A 17,666-nucleotide genomic window follows, 5' to 3' on the forward strand; every position below is an offset into this window, starting at 1 on the left:
GTTTTGCTGCACAACTTATGAAAGAGAAATGCTAAGTACGAAAGGCAATGCAAATAAAACAAATATACGAATCAAATTTTGTATTTATTTACGTACGTATATCTTCGAAATTTCACGAAAGTAGGGGAACAGGGTTGAGAACTTACGAGAACTAAGGACGAGATTAGTAAAACTCGGCAGTTTATAATCTCTCGATAATGTCAAGAATGGCCAGCCAAGTAATTCGAATTAGCGCTGCCAGCACCGAGCGCATTAATTTGTATGAGACGTGCAGACAGCAAATTGTTAATATTTTTCATCCACACTGCATTTATTCCTCAACCTGTGCTACTTGAAATCCTGGTTTGTGGAGATGACCATTCAGATCTTCTCCTTGCCTGGTTGTTCAGGGTGGGTGGGGTTCATTGTTCTAAGCAAAACACAGATAATATCTACAAATTTAAAAGAAGATTTAAAACTTGTCAGCATCTGCTTTCAAAAAATTGTCAGGGTATCTAATGTCAAGGAACGAATAGTCCTGTTTGCTGCATGAAAAGGAGAAATGTTCATTGCAAATGAGTATTCTTGTAGCACAGAGAATGCCACTGTTATGTGATAAATAATGAGAAATTGAGGAAACCGTGCAAGGTAGTGGCATTTCTGTGCATTTTACTATATGTCTAATTTAGTTTGAATTAGCACAAATAATTTACAGTAGTATATTACAAGCCTTTATTAATACATTTTCTAACAGATGTTTCACTTTATTAACATAGAAATTTCAAAATCTACCCATCATCATCATCATCATCATCATCATCATCCCCCCCCCCCCAAATCCTGTTCAGCTACATGGCCAGCATTGTTATACAGGTTGGGACACTGTCAGTGACAGTGAATGGCTAGATGACCTCCCAGATGTCACCCTTGTCCCATACCCCATCTGACTGCATCTCAGGCAAAGCACATGTTCAGCTGTGAGATTGTTTTCTAAAAGTTTACATACAATGTATCTGAGGCGGGCCTTGGGAACCAATACAGGATTTACCACTCTGATATGGAAACTACCAACGATATGGGAACTACCAAGAAACCACATCCAGGCTGGCCAGCATACTGACCCCTCACCATTAACCTACGGCCATATTTAATCCGGAACTAGCAGACTTCCCCGAATCCTGAAAGTGGCAGGTCAACGTGCTCTGTTATCTGTATCGGCCTTCGAAATCTGTATGTACGAAGAGGAAAAAACAACTGTATCTCTCTCTTCCCCTCTCCCCCCCCCCTCCACTCCCCTCCCCTCACCAAACCTGGCAATACTGCTCAATTGCTAAATGTGTGTGGAAAATGGATATAAGTCCTTATCTCCTCACCCTGCCCCCCCCCTATCTCTATCAGTCACCTCCCCACTCACTATCTCCCCCTTACCCCCTTTCGGCGGCCGATGAGAACTGGTCACATAAGATAAGTGGGTAAATTGGTTGGGACCAGTGGCATATGAGGTATGAGAGAGACCCACCAAACTGCTGGATCTGTGCAGATTGCAGCTTCGATGACAGTATTTTGCATAGTTTTAATCTGCAAATGGGTAGGATTACGAAGTTAGCTATGAATATTTCTGTTAATATCAATTGCAAGTAAGAAACCAAGAAACAACACATTATTATGTATACAATTTTTGTGTGAAATTATATATAAGGAGAAATAATGTGTGTGGGAGAAGCAGTTTCTCTAATGATTTAAATGTCATGCTATAATAGTTAAAACTGACTGCAAGAAAGAAAATGAAACTGCCACATTTTCACGGTATGTTTTGCTGGAGGGTCATGTCAAAATTTGGAGTAAATCAGTCAAGAAATTACATTTTTGCTAGCAACTTTACCCCTTTATATAGAATATTTGTTACCACTATGTAGCCTATGTCCATCCAAATGTTTATTACAGTAACATATGAAAAATTTAAGTAAATAGAGATTTTTGGCTAAGTTAAATGACCACTTAAACGGAATGTCTCTCTCTCTCTCTCTCTTTTGTGTGTGTGTGTGTGTGTGTGTGTGTGTGTGTGTGTGTGTGTGTGTGTGTGTGTGTGTGAGAGAGAGAGAGAGAGAGAGAGAGAGAGAGAGAGAGAGAGAGAGAGAGAGAGAGACTAGAATATGGAAAATATGCTTGTTTAAATAAAATATACAATAATAACAAAATTTAACTGTGGAGACAAGGAGGAAGACTGTATGTAAACAGGGGTAAAGTACAGGAGTGTGGCAGGATACATTGCAGAGAGAGTTCTCATGTCTGGTGTTCAGTGCAACTATCATCTTATGTGTTGTTGCTAATAGCTCGTGTGGTGTAGTAGGCACTTGTACGTCCCTCAAGTTATGTTGTACTGCACGAACTGTAGCCGGCACAGTGCTTACCTCCAATTCTCTCCGACACCTCTGCCTTTGCTTATGTTTCTCCTCATCCTCATATCACTTACATTCCTCTCTTGCTATAGTCTGAGTGATGTGCTCCTCCTTTCTAATGTTCCAAAGGAAGGTATTAATGGTTCTGAAAATTATGATTAGTTCTCTTTCTTCTTAAATATTTCTATAGGCAATGCTTAGAGTTAAGTTTCACAAGGAAATACTGTCAAACCATTCCATTTTTACGGCAATCTTAAGTGACTTTCTTTTCAATATAGTATGTAATATTATGCCAGAACAGCCCATTGGAGGGGAAATGGTTGCCATAAGAAATACTCATTTTATAAGATACTTTGTTCACTGTATGTTTTGTGACACTACTACAACTTTTCTGCATACCAAACCACAATGACTGCAACAGGATGAAATCCACATATGTGACTGAGAACAGCTGTGCCTGAATTTTAACTTTACAAGGAGGAAGGAATAGAGCCATAGCTACTGCAACCGGTAACCCCCCCCCCCCCCCCAAAAAAAAAACCTCTCCTTCTGCCACCACTCTGCCCCAAATTCATCTATCCAAACAGAGCTAAGAACAGCATTCAGTTGTAATACAAATATTTGTGCAATTATTGGTTAGGAGAGCAGGCAATTTCAGCAAAATTTTTATGAAAACCAGAATGCTTCTTTTTAATGCACAAACAGCGTTGGCCTCAATGTCAAATGCTGCATGGCCCAGTCAAGTAACATCTCTCTCCAGTTCCACTACCCAATTCAAATGGTGATCCTTCAGTCATGTCAAGGTATTCATTTGGTCAGACAGTGTATCTGAGCCCCTTGCAAAAATGCTTCGCAAGAGATGAATGTAAAATTTTTAGTGAAACTTGAAAAGTCCACCATAAAAGCTCATTCTTTATTGAAAGAAGGGTACGGTGATCAATGTCTTTTGCACATTCAAGTTCTTGAATGGTTTAAGGAGTTCAAAGGTGGATGAGAACAGATTGAAGATGACTCATCTAGGGTGACAATAGCTCAAGTATTCACATGGTACCGATATTGTGACACACACACACACACACACACACACACACACACACACACACCATCCCACTAGCCAGACCTTGTTGCGTGCAACTGGTTTCTGTTGCCGAAAGTGAAACCTGCACTGAAACAGACAAGGTTTGAGACAGTTGAAGCCACAAAAGAAACTTACATTGATCATAATCATACTTTTAGAAGATAACTTCAAACACTGCTCCGAGCAGTGGAAAATTCGCATGGAACAGTGCAAGGACTGTGGAGGGGAGCGTTTTGAAGAGAGAATGTAAAAGATGTGAAGAAGTAAAAATAAAGAATGCTATACCCCTAATTTTTTTGTGCTAAACCTCTTATCACTAATTTTTAAGAAACCAGGGTCTTGCATCTGGTCACATTAACTGGTGATGGAATGTTTCTTTTTGAGTTTCCCATTAAGAGGATAGACTTCACACAATTTGTTTCAGTTCAACACTGCAGTACTGCTGTGGAGGCTTAGAGTAACATATCTTACTTACCTTGAGAATTCCTCTTCCATTACATTAATACTTGTTGCATCGATCATGAATGAGGCATTTCATAATGATTTGGAACATCCAGGACCGGTGAGAGAATGTAATTGGTATGCCAAAACATTACAAACACTGCCCACTGCAAGACTGAATGCCACCTGGTGGCACAAAACAAGGAAAGGAAAGTGTATAAGTGAAGCAGAGACAAAAATGAGGAACCATTTTAGTGGGAATACAGGCCACAAATGGGGATTGTTACCCCTGGCACCTGAAAACAAGCCTCTCAAAAATGGCGAAGCTACTTTGTTTTTGTGCACTACTGTTGTGAGCCCCTACAGAAAGTGGTCGACGGACAGAGACATCCCGAGTAGGTGACAGGACATCCGATGTCATTGCCTCTACCTTGTCACCGAATGTTGACATCAAAGGTTTGGCCGCTCTGTAAAGTGAGACAGGCGACGTGGCAGATCTGATGACAATACAGTGACGGTGTAGGCACGAGTCTTTTGGAGCACACCATTAAGTGCACAGTGCTGAATTTTGTGATCCACAGCAGATGACGTCTCATGTGTTCCCATGTTTACCTCAGGACACTATCTATTAAGTTTGCAATGGGCACGGGATCACTGACGTCGGACTGCGGATCAGTCGCACTTCCCGTTACAATCGAGTCAATGGTCACGTCAGGGTAAGCTGTCAATCTGGGTAAACTGTGGCTCAAATTGTGCACTGCGCAGGGGTCGTGGTCTGGTAGAAGCAGTATTAAAGTGCGGGAAACATTCGTCTGCTAGCACGGGACTTTCGATAGTAACGGAAGGCACTACGACAGCTGTGGACTGTGCAACTTTTACTGTGACCGAGTATGTCTGTGTGCTCAAAATTTTCCCTGACAGCAATGGCACCTTCCGTGTTAAGAGGCCCCTATAGTGGTGTGAGGAACACAATAAAACTTTCCGATTTTTTTTGCCACCAAATTCACCCGATCCGAAACTCTGGAAACAAATGTGAAATGCTATTGGCCACTAGCTACGTGCCCATATACCAGTGTCCCACAATTTACAGGACTGAACATCCAGTTATTGAATACCCCCAGAAACATCCTGTTCGTGACATTTTGGTTTATCAGTGTGCGTTTCTCATACTACGATGGCTGTAATAGTTTTTGTCCTGCTAGCTTAATTTATAAAGCAAAACCATGTATTAATGTTTCACTACATGAAAATCAATTGGTTACCAATTTTTTATGTATTTTGCTTCGTGCCCTCTATTTGAATATTGAACTATGTAAGTAAACTATGTACGCAGTTAGCACATGCAGTTAGTAAGTCCTGTACATATAAATAGAAAACAGCAATTTTACAGTACTTCCGACTGTATTTGATGAGTAGATTAATTACAGAATCATACTCACTACAGTGGAATTTCCAAAGAATAATTTAAATATAATGTACTGTCAAACACTTTCCTCTTTTCTCCATATCTTAAGAATGCAGAGTACAAAATGTTAACTTATCCTATTGAATCTACAGCTGCAGACAACCCGGCATAACCTAACCGAGTCCAATGTCAGTCTATCGAGTTTGTGGTCAAACTATTATCTCCGGTACAGCTGCCAACATACAGCTCTGATCATTTAAGGCCAGGATAATGGTGCATTGACTTGTGTAGTAGGAGCTGTACCATTGTTAACCCATTAATTTCATAAAAATGGCAGTACACATAAGAAAATTGTAATCAAGAATAAATGCCAAAAACAATTTTTTCTGGGGTGTCGTATATTTATTGGTCTTTGCGTAAAGCGAAAAAGCCATACACATTAGAAAGCTGATATTCGACGAACACGTCTTTACATAAAAAATGTGTGCATGTGCAAAAATATCTTGCTTGCATTCATCAATAATAAATTAGATAAAGAACATCTCTCATAAAATTATTTACATGTCATCATAAATAAGAAACAAGAATATAGTTACAGACATACGATTAACTTCAACCATTTTCTCCCTACTTTCCCTCCCTCTCGATTACAACATTTGCCAGTTCCGTCAAATCAATGGAATGATAATACAACTGATTACATGACAGATGCAGCTGACAACAACATAAAATTAATCTTCCTACTGTCTGGAAATGGATACATGAAAACACAGTAAGTTTATTAACAGATAAATATAAATGTTTGGGGTACAACACTACCCTAGGATGTCAACGGACATTACTACAATCCCCAAAAACTCAGTCAAAAGCTTCCCTCAGTACTGTTCAAATAAATCCAAAGTCCAAATATTTTACTTCTATCAGGAATGCTAGTACACATGCACATACATTTAATAGTTTTTGTTTACATTTACATTTCTTCTATGGAACTAAGTTACAGAATACTGTTTAATTTTTAAATTATCAAGGCTCAACTTTTTACAGTGATGTGTAAATATGGTATTAAATTGTTGATATAATGATCACTATAATTACCCTCCATAACAGCAAAGAGCAATGAAGAAAGTTATCTTTATTTGAAAAACTTCCATTTTTCCCTCTCTGAGCTGGTGACTATGAAGAGAGAAGAACCTATATAAAATACACACTAATATGACTGTCCTGCATTATACAATACTACACGGTAAGAAAATGCGGTAGCTGGTTGCCCAGTTCTCCAGGAACACACTCGCCAAAATGCTAGAAATACTGATAAGCGGCAAACAGTCACAGGCTTGAGATCGAGGAGGGAAATGACGGTGAGACTCCTGAATATGTGCACAATCTCTCACGAACAGTGGCAAACACACATTTCACTTACATGACAGGCTGAAATTAACTGTGTTAGGTCGTAACAGTATCCACAAAAAATTTAAGCTGCTTTTTCGCACAACAGAAAGATCTGGATAGGACTGGTGCAAATCTACTGCAAACTTTTAATGAACGATAAATATAGTAACTGCGCAAATTTCTACTGGCTTATGGAAACTGCCAAGAATACAACAAAACAAATATTCTAATAAATTCTACAAGTGAGTTTAAAATTTTTCTATAGTATCATTAAAAATAAAAGCAGATCTTGCAGTTTAACAAATATAACAGATTAAGGATCTGTATGAGGAGTTAGTTTATTTCTTATACATCTGAAAAAGAATTATTTTGCTTTATTTTATACATATATGTTTAAGAAATTTCACACGTCATCTTTGGTGATATTTCATGTGTATTTGTTAAACAGTAGGCTGACAAATGCAACAGGAAGTGTGTGTGTGTGTGTGTGTGTGTGTGTGTGTGTGTGTGTCAGTCAATAATTATTGTGTAATATTTTTGATATTTGGTTTAAGTTGTTGAGAGACTATTTATTAAATTGGTTCAAGAAAGGAATTTGAAACAAATAGCATTGTTAAAGAATAAGTAGACCTTAGGAATAAAGTACTGGTAAATAATTTCTGAAAGTGATACTATCTTTGCAAGTAGCAGAAGATAAATCGAATAATGAAATGGGAAGTTTCTTTTTACTTTCCTGAATCAGTCTTCAGTGACAAAATGAGAGATAAATCTCTAAATGATGGTGTGCACATTTTTTTTGAAAAGTAACAAAGTCCATGGAGTCAAGAGAGAAGAAAGTATTTATGGGCTGTAAGGTACCCACAAAATGAAAGCAGATAGGTATTTTAGTAATAAGTGTAATTAAATAAACTGATAAGCTCCAATCCATTAAATGCAATGGATTTAAGTACAGTGGGTGTGTTTGTAAAGTAACTTTCTGCTATCAGTAACAATTTTCTTTTTATTTATATTTTGCATGGCATTTCATTTCAGGAAATGATTCCCATTTTATAGTGCGTTTTTGTGTGCAGAGACTTGACAGGATAGAGTAGCATGGAAATCTGCATCAAACCAGTCTGAGACAACAACAAGAACTGGGAATCATTTCCCAAAATGTGTCGTGCAAAATAAGAGATAAAAAGTAATCTTGACATGTAGCACAGAAAGTTGTTTCACAAACATGCTCCTTGTTTTTACATTCACAAGCTTCCATCAACCATTTCTAATGGATAAAATCAGATTTAAGTACATCACCAAAAATAATACTCTGCAGAAATCAATTATTTTTCAGTAGAAATGAATACTACTAATTTGCCTGTATTCTTTTCCAGAAGTCCCTTATTGTATCCCAATACTGAATTAAGTATTGGGTACCAAGCGATTCTGCCTCTTTTGGCACTAAGAAAATCCAAACACAAGTTAACTTCTTATTGAAACTGAAAGGAGGAGAAATCATTATATGATGATACAACTGGCAAAGAAGAAATTAACTTTATCTTGCAAGTGCTACATCTTAGTTTGTGGGTACGTTTAAGCTCAGTATTATGTAGCCTCTCTCAGATTTATGACGGACAATCATGCTTTTTACACAATACAACTGTTTCAAGTCTTACAAAAAAAAATATTGCACAAAACTGAAGTTTTAAGTTATACACTTCTAGCACCAATCACTCACTGCATTTGCTTACAAACACAATTACAGTTACATCAGTGTAGAGATAGCTACTGGTATATAATTAAAAACAGAAAAATAAATGCAGACATATAACCCCTTATTGCTAGAACTGATACAGCAAAAGACAAGATAGTCTGGAGGACATAACAAGACAACAGATAAATAGCATTCTTGTGATATCTGCTAATTTCAGAAATTATTCTGTGTCCATCACTACAGTCAACTGACGGTTACAAAAAATAGCCAGATCCAGTCACCGGCGTGTGGCAACAGTCGCAGAGAGGCAAGTGAGGGCCTACGTCGCACCCTGACGCAGCCGGTCAGAACTCGCCGTGCGGCTCCGCAGCAACCCAAACTCGTTCTGCTCCCGCCACTGAAAAATGGTAGACGTGTCGAGTGGCAGATAAAATCTGAAAGCTACCGCTTGCGGAGGAAAAGTTACTCGAGCACTCCAAATCTGACACATTTAGACTTAACTTGTGATGCCAGTTACCATACAAAATTGTCATGTATGACAATTAATTTCAAATAAGAGAAACATCAGTGGGAAAAATGTATCTTAATTAAAAGAGAATATATTAACTGTAAAATTAACATTTATATATTGTTGCATAAACTACAAATACCTCTATAAACCTGACTCTACAGCCAAAGTGAGATAATGATTAATGTAACCCAAATGAAAGAGTCCAACAGTTAGTTACTCACCACAAATTTAACATCCTTATTAACTGTTTAAGCAGACTTATCATTGTCAATAAAATAATTTTGCTGTAGTATTTCTCAACTGCTGTCAAGGGCAGACTGTACAAAAACCACAAAAAGAATGGCTGCAAGCAACTTTTTATCATCTCCTCCTCTCACTCAGGCTTTCATTCTAATGCATTTGCCTGTGCTCCTCCATAGTTGAAACCTTATATTTCCTCGTTCTGAATTTTTTACGAATTCCACACAACAAACCACCGGGAACAGTTACCTCACTCTTTCAATGGCCCCTCTACAATCCATTATCTTTAATATACAATGAACGACACTTGACAGTCCTTATATTTTTCTTCCGCATTTTCGACACGAACCACGGTAACTTTCTGCCGTCAGTACAATATGTACCTACACACTGATTAAAACTACCTGCTATCTAATGTTTGCCAGTTTGTGCTACTGTGTCTCCCAGCTGCCGGTCACTTAAGGCTTGACAACCGGGAGCACTATGCCACCACAGGCAGAATGCATTTTTGCACACTGCAGCTGACTACTGATAAATGTGCACGCAGAGCACAATAATGAATTATGCACGAACACTGCACTGCTCTAGCACTACACAATTCTAACTGACAGTTTCTTGTTGCATAACAGCAGTGGTGTATAGACTGTGTGCCACACTGAGTGTCCCCATTAGAGGAATTAAGTTAGGAGTGGCACGGTTCACCCTTCCCCTTCAACCCAACCTTTCAGTGTTTGTCTGACAGTTTTCTGATCACTGTGCTCTTTCCTCTCCCTAGCTAACAGGGACTACACTCAGAAAATATAATTTCCTCTCTCCTCTACGTGCGAGTACAATACCTGCAAGTATTTCTTTCTTACTTCTCATTTCTTCCAGTCACTTTCTTCTCATTCTGTTTCTTTCCTGTCAAGTCCTCTTCTGCGTTTTGGAAGCGGAATTGGTGTTTTTATTGTCTTTTCGTCTTCATACTAAGGAAACCATACCGTGCAGCTTGGCGCTGCTATGCACTGTGCAATGGCCTATGGAATATAAATGAAGATTGTCCATTACCATTTTTTTTATTTGGTGCTAAATCCTGTCATAATGACCACCCTCAAAAAGACTGAAGCAAGAGGCGTTCCTGGTGCGTTATCCGATTATGTGCTGTAGAGCATTAAAAGCTCACGGACACTATCCAAGAGGCAAAAACATTACAAACAGCGATACATCAACTCGTTTGTACTGTGCGTACAGAGCGTACCCAGCAATATATAAAATATGAAGGTTATCTGGAAAGTGGAAAGTAGATTACATTTCCACATGCGGAAACAGTGGGCAGGGCTAGCACGGCGAAACTGTCGTCTGTGTGTTTGTCTGTTCAGTCGGCATGCAACTGTGCCGGTATGACATTCGTGTCATTTGACAATAAAAGTTTTAAATGTGTGCTGCAGTTTAAAATCCCAGAACTTTTGAAGTACAATCAGTAATAAGGCTTTTACTGGAAAAAAAAACAAAGTGACAAATTTATTGGCAACTGAATGCGAACAATGGAGTCATTTCAGATGGCGTGTGCCAATTGTGCATTAGGTTTAAAGGTAGGCCTAACTAATGTTCACGATGAAAAGTGAGGTGGACAACATAGCACGGTGACTGATGAACTGGTTGCAAAAATCAATGAGAAGATTCACAATGATGGAGCTCTTATTTAGTTTTCCACAAAATTAACAAGAAGCTAGGCTATTACAAATTTTGTGCAAGTTCAGTATCGGTACCAAAAATCTTCACAGAAAACCACGAGGCCTAGCTTATGGTGGCGTCACTGACATTTCTGGATTCTTATGAAAAAAGGTGACACCTGGGTGAAATGTGTGAACTGTGAAACCAAAATGCAATCTATGGATGAGGGGGACACAAATTTCTCCACACAAACTCTGCAAGGAAGATTATGACAACAGTTTTTTGGGACACGAACATATGCTTCTTGAATGAGATTTTCACTCTGCAGTGGATTGTGCGCTGATGTGAAACTTCCTGGCAGATCAAAACTGTGCGCCGGACCGAGACTCGAACTCGGGACCTTTCTTTCAGGAGTGCTAGTTCTGCAAGGCTCGCAGGAGAGCTTCTGTAAATTTTGGAAGGTAGGAGACAAGGTACTGGCAGAAGTAAAGCTGTGAGGACGGGGCATGAGTCGTGCTTGGGTAACTCAGCTGATAGAGCACTTGCCCGCGAAAGGCAAAGGTCCCGAGTTCGAGTCTCTGTCCGGCACACAGTTTTAATCTGCCAGGAAGTTTCATATGCTTCTTGTTGATTTTCTTGAGCATGGCACAACAATACACACTGTGGTGTATAGTTAAACTTTGAAGAACCTAAGAAATGCAATTCAGAATAAACATAGAGGAAAGCTGAGCTCAAAAACTTTGTTCTCACATGACAACTCTTGACCCCCACACAGCAAATCGCACTAAAAAAGCAGTCAATGCTTTGAAGTGGGAGGTGTTTCCACTCGTGCACCATACAGCCAAGTTCTTACAGCCAGTGACTACCACATGTGAAGGTACCGTGGAACTTCGAGGGGGAGGGGGGCTGCAGGGGTTCGGTGATGATGACTAACTGGCTCAAGTCTTAGATGGCAGAATTTTAAGACAATGTAATTTCGAAGCTCATTCACCGCTACGATAAGTGCTTAAATTTGTGTGGAGACTATGATGAAAGTTAGTATTTAAGTTTTTTTTATTTTTATTTCTGCCTAAAACATTTTTCTATACTTTTTCTTTAAAATAACAAAACATAATTCCTTCCTGGATAGCTCTCTCATGTTCTCACAATCCAACCTCCAGCTACCTGTGTGTATCATACCAACATCATTACGAAGCACGATTGATCGTATTACTGTACCCCTCGGAATTAACTACCAAGATGGAACCTGTAAGATGGAATGTGTCACAACACCACAGTTTGTACAGCTTCGAGAGGTGCCCTACTTTTCCCATATCACGATTTGCCAACAATTTGTTTCACCACTGATGCAATTTGTGGTCTCGCTCTGGCTGACTGCAAGCAGCACTTTACAGTTTTAATGATTCAAATATTCATCAGTGAAAGTAACTAACTGCATACTCGTCACATTTGGGCATTTTTTTTTTTTTCAAAACTTATTCTTGGAAATTTATACTGTAACAATTAACTTGTAACAAGGGTTTACACCAATATGAATTAAGTGGCATACTGCTGTAGCAATTAATGTAAGGGAAAGTGTACTCACCTGCTTTGCATTTGCATTACTAAGAACGGACAGAGAATTTGCGCGCCTCATGCTGAAATGAAAAACAAACAACACAAGAATGGCCATTAAATAAGTACTTAATGCAAAGACACTACATAGCAACAGATGTCAGATAGTTAACTAAAACACAGAGTCAACAACGTTTTTAAAATAAAATTGTATTCAACACTGTTTACACTGTGAACGGTTCTGTAAATTTGGATACAGTTAGAATCAAAAATAAATACTTTGTTAACTTACAACTCTGCTTTAATGGAGGGACCATAACTGTCAATGACTGTACAATACACTGTAGGATGTCAAAGTTTTCAGTTCTCCACGAGTATCTGCAATCCATTTGCAAATAAGGGGAACATAAACGCTGTATTTGCTAGTGTCAAGCCAGAAACTACTTCTCTTGATCTAACAGTTACACAATGTTGTTTCACAAATTATAAAATGTTTGCATTATTGTAATGTAACCTAAACCACTAATTTTTGGCCTTTATACTTTTGGCTTCTGAAGATCATTATTTTGTTGTCTTCTTCATCAATTTAACCAAAGAGAAAGCAGCAAATATGAATGTAACTTTAAATGAGAGAGAATGAGAATGAGAATGAGAGAGAGAGAGAGAGAGAGAGAGAGAGAGAGAGAGAGCACAATAACATTTTACATAAAACAAAGGAGGCCAACTTCCAGGTGAGCATTTGCAGCAGAAAAACAAGTTAGCTCAGAACAGGTATGGCCACAAACATGATGCACAGTCTGTACTAAACTATAAAAGTTGAAAAGGAAGCTTCATTCTGCATGTGAGCATAATCTTACAGATATTCCTGTTCCTTTACTTTTCATTCTCTGCAGTTCTGTGCTTTCAGTTATTTAATGGCCATAATCGTTTGACTGAATATAAGTCACAATTTTATTTTTCTAAATAGAGTTTCTGGTGATCTTTTTAGAACAGGTAATCTTTTTCCAGTAAAAAAAAACCTGTTTGTATTTTGATTTTTGTACATGTTTAATGTTCTTGATTAAAACTCCATGTCAGTTTCTTCTTTTCACAAATTAGCCGAAGTACAGGAAAATGGGCTACACAGTGTGTCTAAGAGGTTGGCTAAACTTAAAGTTCATAAAGTATGTAGACTAATAAATCCATTCACACTGACCACAGTGAACTGAGCAACAGTTACTTCCCTCAAATTTTATACATCTTCGGAAAATTTACATCTTTTGAAAATTTATATCTACCACAGGTTATGTGATTCAGTTTACTATCGAAGCTATACTGATAAGAAAGCCATGCCTTCAACATATCAAAGATTTGTATGTTTTCATAACCTCATTACCTATAATTCTTGTACAACCTATATAAGATGCTCTATGGAAGCTGAAGGATGCTATAGCATGGCAAAGAAGCACAGTCATCAGATTTTATCCTGATGGATATTAGTGCTAATCCACTGTACACAAACAACAATGTGATAAACCTCCTGCTGCTGTTACTACTGCTTCTGCAGTAACATATTTCATTCTTGTCTAATAAGTATGCCGTACATTGCATTATGTCAGGTACACCACACTTTACACTACTACACTTAAGATTGTAATTAGTATTTTCTGATTGGTTCACAATTGGCTCAGATTCGTTCCCACATAAAAAATACCACAATTTTTCATTTTATTCCATGAACTTTCAATTCTGTTTCAATGAATTTTGAATTAAACGGCACATTCTTTGAACGGGATAATAGTTCAATTTGTACTCTACCATTGCTTCAGGTTGTACTCAGTAGTGAAGCAGGCTCAGATCCAAGCACTGTGGAAGACTCAGCACTTCACTCTACAGGGTGAAACACTGTCATTTTGAAATGCTGGAACACTATTTCATTTTTCTGCACAGACCACACTTATATTTTCTCAAAGTTGAAAACCGCCTTGTCCAACAAAATTGTCTAAGCATATATATAGCATTTTTAACCCCCGGGATCTCCTTCCTGTATTTCTGTTTCTATTCTGGCAGAGCAGCACACTATACCAAACCAATATGATTTTCTGTATCAAAACACAAATTCAACTAACACCACTATTGTCTATAGACACACGTACAATGGGCAGTCAATGTTTTTATCATCACTTTGGAGAAGAAACAAGAAAAGTTACATAATTTTTTGTTTGTTTGCATATACATCTTTGCCGATTTTTCCTCTTCCTGTAGCCACACGCCAGCTATTCTGTCTCATAATTTAATAGTTTTTTTTATACAATTTGCTAAATTGCACCAGAACTAAGTTCATACGAAAATGTAAATTCTATTTTTCACACTCAATATTTTTCCAGATTTCTGTGTCTGTAAAAGGTATTTTAGCTTAATTTCACAAGACACTGTTACTGAAGGTATCCCAAAATAGACAAGCCTGGACAAAGGAGTACGAATTTCTTCTTCAAAACTGTAACGCCACTTGTCTGATGTAATACGTTGATCTGTCATAAATGAAGCTACCGTTTCAGTGTTTGGGGAAAAGTGGAGAACTAGGGTAGCCTACCACATAAAATTTATAGCAACCTTTACAAACACTGACTGTCAGGAAATACTTTGAAAGCTTACTGCTTTCAAGTACAGATCAATCTTGCCTCTCTAACTAAAAACAAATTCAGTTAAAGTATGAACAGATTACTCAGTAGAATACTTAAACTGTAACATCTTGAAAGCCCCCACCAGCTCAATTTTCTCTGACTTCAGAGGTTATACCTACAGAACATGGAACTACTGGAGTAGTGACCTCGTGTGCAACAGCAAGCCCTAGACAGTTCCAAATTAATTTTTGACTATAAATATCAACTTTTCTTAACAGCAAACATTTTTCTATAACACTGTACTCACTCCTGAGAAAGCTAACAAATAAATATGAACTACAAGTGTAACATGTGTAGTGTTCATAAAGTGTAAATAATGTAAATTGTTTAGGTCACAATGAAAAGTAAGTGACAGTTGTGGTCAATACTCAAAGTTACCCTATAGCCAGAAAAAATTAACATCCACTGGTGAATTCACTGCCCAACACCACCACCAACTTCTTGAATTTGCGAGCCTTATCAGTTATCAACCTCACATTTCTGCAAAGAGCTGAACATGAAGAGTGGACACTGTAACATGAATCAATTTGCAAATTCTGGCAAGTATTATTCCAGGATGTTTTGGAGGGTGCTCAAGACACCAGTTTCAGTCCAAACTTGTCGACGATGGTTATGTCCCAGACCGTACGTGCCTCTTGCAGTACGACAAAAGGAGACTAATGTTATGCTTACTATTATCACCAATTAATTTAGTGCAAACAAGCATTTCCACGACAATACTTACTACATCGAGATGGTACAGTGCCTGAAGAGTGTATCATGCAGGGCATAGTGAATAGTACAACAGGTAAGTATGACTTTTTAGTAAAAGAGAGAGCTTAGAGGACTTACCTTACACAGTTAGTGCCAAGCCCCTGCAAAACTGAGTGACTGTTGTAACACCGAGGCTCGCAACTGCGGCAACTTACCGTAGCTTACCGTGGTTTCACAAATCCACTTACAACATATCTGCCTTGGCTCAGAACTAAGTTAGAGCCTTTATTTACCTTTATGAACAGTGGATCAGAGCAAGTCATGTCAGACTTCTCATAAATGTGTAAATGCAATTAGGACTGTCTTAGTAATAGCAGTACGTAAAAATTTTAGTCTTAGGTAAAGAAATGAAGAATTAAACATATATAATACCACAATCAAACCAGTAGGTTGTGCTGACCAACAGCTGAAATGACTAATCCCCACTTATAGACCAACTTGCGATCCCTCCCCAAGTGACAAGTTATACAAAGTGTGTTTAATAAGAATTGGGAAATTTGTAATTTTGCGAACTGTCTGACTGGTGCAATTTTTCATCGCTGTGTCGGTATACGTGTCTGAAACCTACTTTTACACTGATAACCATATTTAATGTTTAGTCTCTCGTCAGTTGTCAAGGTCGCAGGTGTTTGCTTACAAGTGGCAACTACTGACTGTTTTTAAAACGAGTCAGAATTTTGCTATAAACATGGAATAAAATGTAACAAAGTTTTAGAAATGTTGAATATTGCTTTTGGTCAGTCTGCTATGAGTAAAACCACGTTTACGAGTGGTATAAGCATTTTGAAGGTGGCGGTGAAAATGTTTAAGATGAAAAACATTCTAGATGCCCCAGCACATCAACAACCAGTCCCAACGTGGAAAAAGTGAAAGACATGATAATGAACAACTGCCAAATCAGAGAAATAGTAGTTGATGTTGCGATATCAAGTGACTTAATTGCCTCATACCATGAAATCTTTTCTGTTCTTTTGGGTATCAAGCATGCGACAGCAAAATTCGTGGCAACTGCACCGGCACTCATTTCATTGCTTGTTCATGAATTTTTGGGAAAAAACATTGACAACGCCACAGCTTCCATATTTTCCAGATATGGCATTATGCAAGTTTTTCCATTTCCAAAAATAAAGAGAACCTTTAAAAGTGCATTGGGAAAGAGCTAAGTGCTATTCGAAAGATTAAGATCTAGAAATGTTTTCGGGATTGAAGGAAGCCTGGCAATCACCTAATGGAGACTACTTTGAAGGAGATAATATTAATGTAGATGAATAAGTAAAATAATAAGGGAGTGGGAAGGGGGGAGAGAGAGAGAGAGAGAGAGAGAGAGAGAGAGAGAGAGAGAGGAGGAGGAGGAGGAGGAGGAGGAGGAGGAGGAGGAATAAAGTATTACCACTGCTCCTTAGCCTGCAAGCACAATTTTTGTATCACAATGTTAATTAGCTTCTTATAGAAGAGACTATAGTGGATAAGCTAGAAGTGATGTATTAATGGTTTATAATGGTGCATCTATACTGGTCGGTTGAAACTTTCAGTCATTTTAGTGTACTGAATTTTAGGCATGTTTTAAAGCTACAGCAAGAGAAAAATGTCCTATGGTATGCGAAATGCAGTCATTAGTTGTAAATTTTAACTGTTATTTGATTACAATATTGAAGAAACACTTATTTTACTGGAAGAAGTAGTGTTTATTTCACACTGTTTCAATATCATCTTATTTTCTAAATACACAACAGAAGATACTAATGTCAAAAATAAGTACAGATAAGAAAACTGGATAAGAATTTCTGCTCCCTGACATGAACAAGACACTCTTATAATGGTTTAAATTTGCAATAGACGTTTAATCTTTAAATCTAACGAAAGTATCGCTTTTCTTACACGAAAAGAAACTGGTAAACATTGCAAGGACTT

The 17,666-nt window shown here is 38.0% G+C and overlaps 1 protein-coding gene across 5 annotated transcripts in view; it reads right to left on the reverse strand.

The window, feature by feature from the left end:
- Positions 1-7,162: 7,162 nt before the first annotated feature.
- Positions 7,163-17,666, reverse strand: part of LOC126106560 (kinesin light chain) — a 421,865-nt gene continuing 411,361 nt past the window's right edge. For all 5 annotated transcript variants that reach the window (XM_049912904.1, XM_049912899.1, XM_049912901.1 and 2 more), the window contains 2 exons: positions 12,371-12,422; positions 7,163-8,778 (listed from right to left, as the gene is read on the reverse strand). In XM_049912904.1, the coding sequence (XP_049768861.1) occupies positions 12,390-12,422 (33 nt within the window). In that variant the 3' untranslated portion in view covers positions 7,163-8,778; positions 12,371-12,389. The remainder of the gene's footprint in view (positions 8,779-12,370; positions 12,423-17,666) is intronic.

The sequence above is a fragment of the Schistocerca cancellata genome, chromosome 10 (assembly GCF_023864275.1).
Source record: "Schistocerca cancellata isolate TAMUIC-IGC-003103 chromosome 10, iqSchCanc2.1, whole genome shotgun sequence".
NCBI classification, from domain to species: domain Eukaryota; kingdom Metazoa; phylum Arthropoda; class Insecta; order Orthoptera; family Acrididae; genus Schistocerca; species Schistocerca cancellata.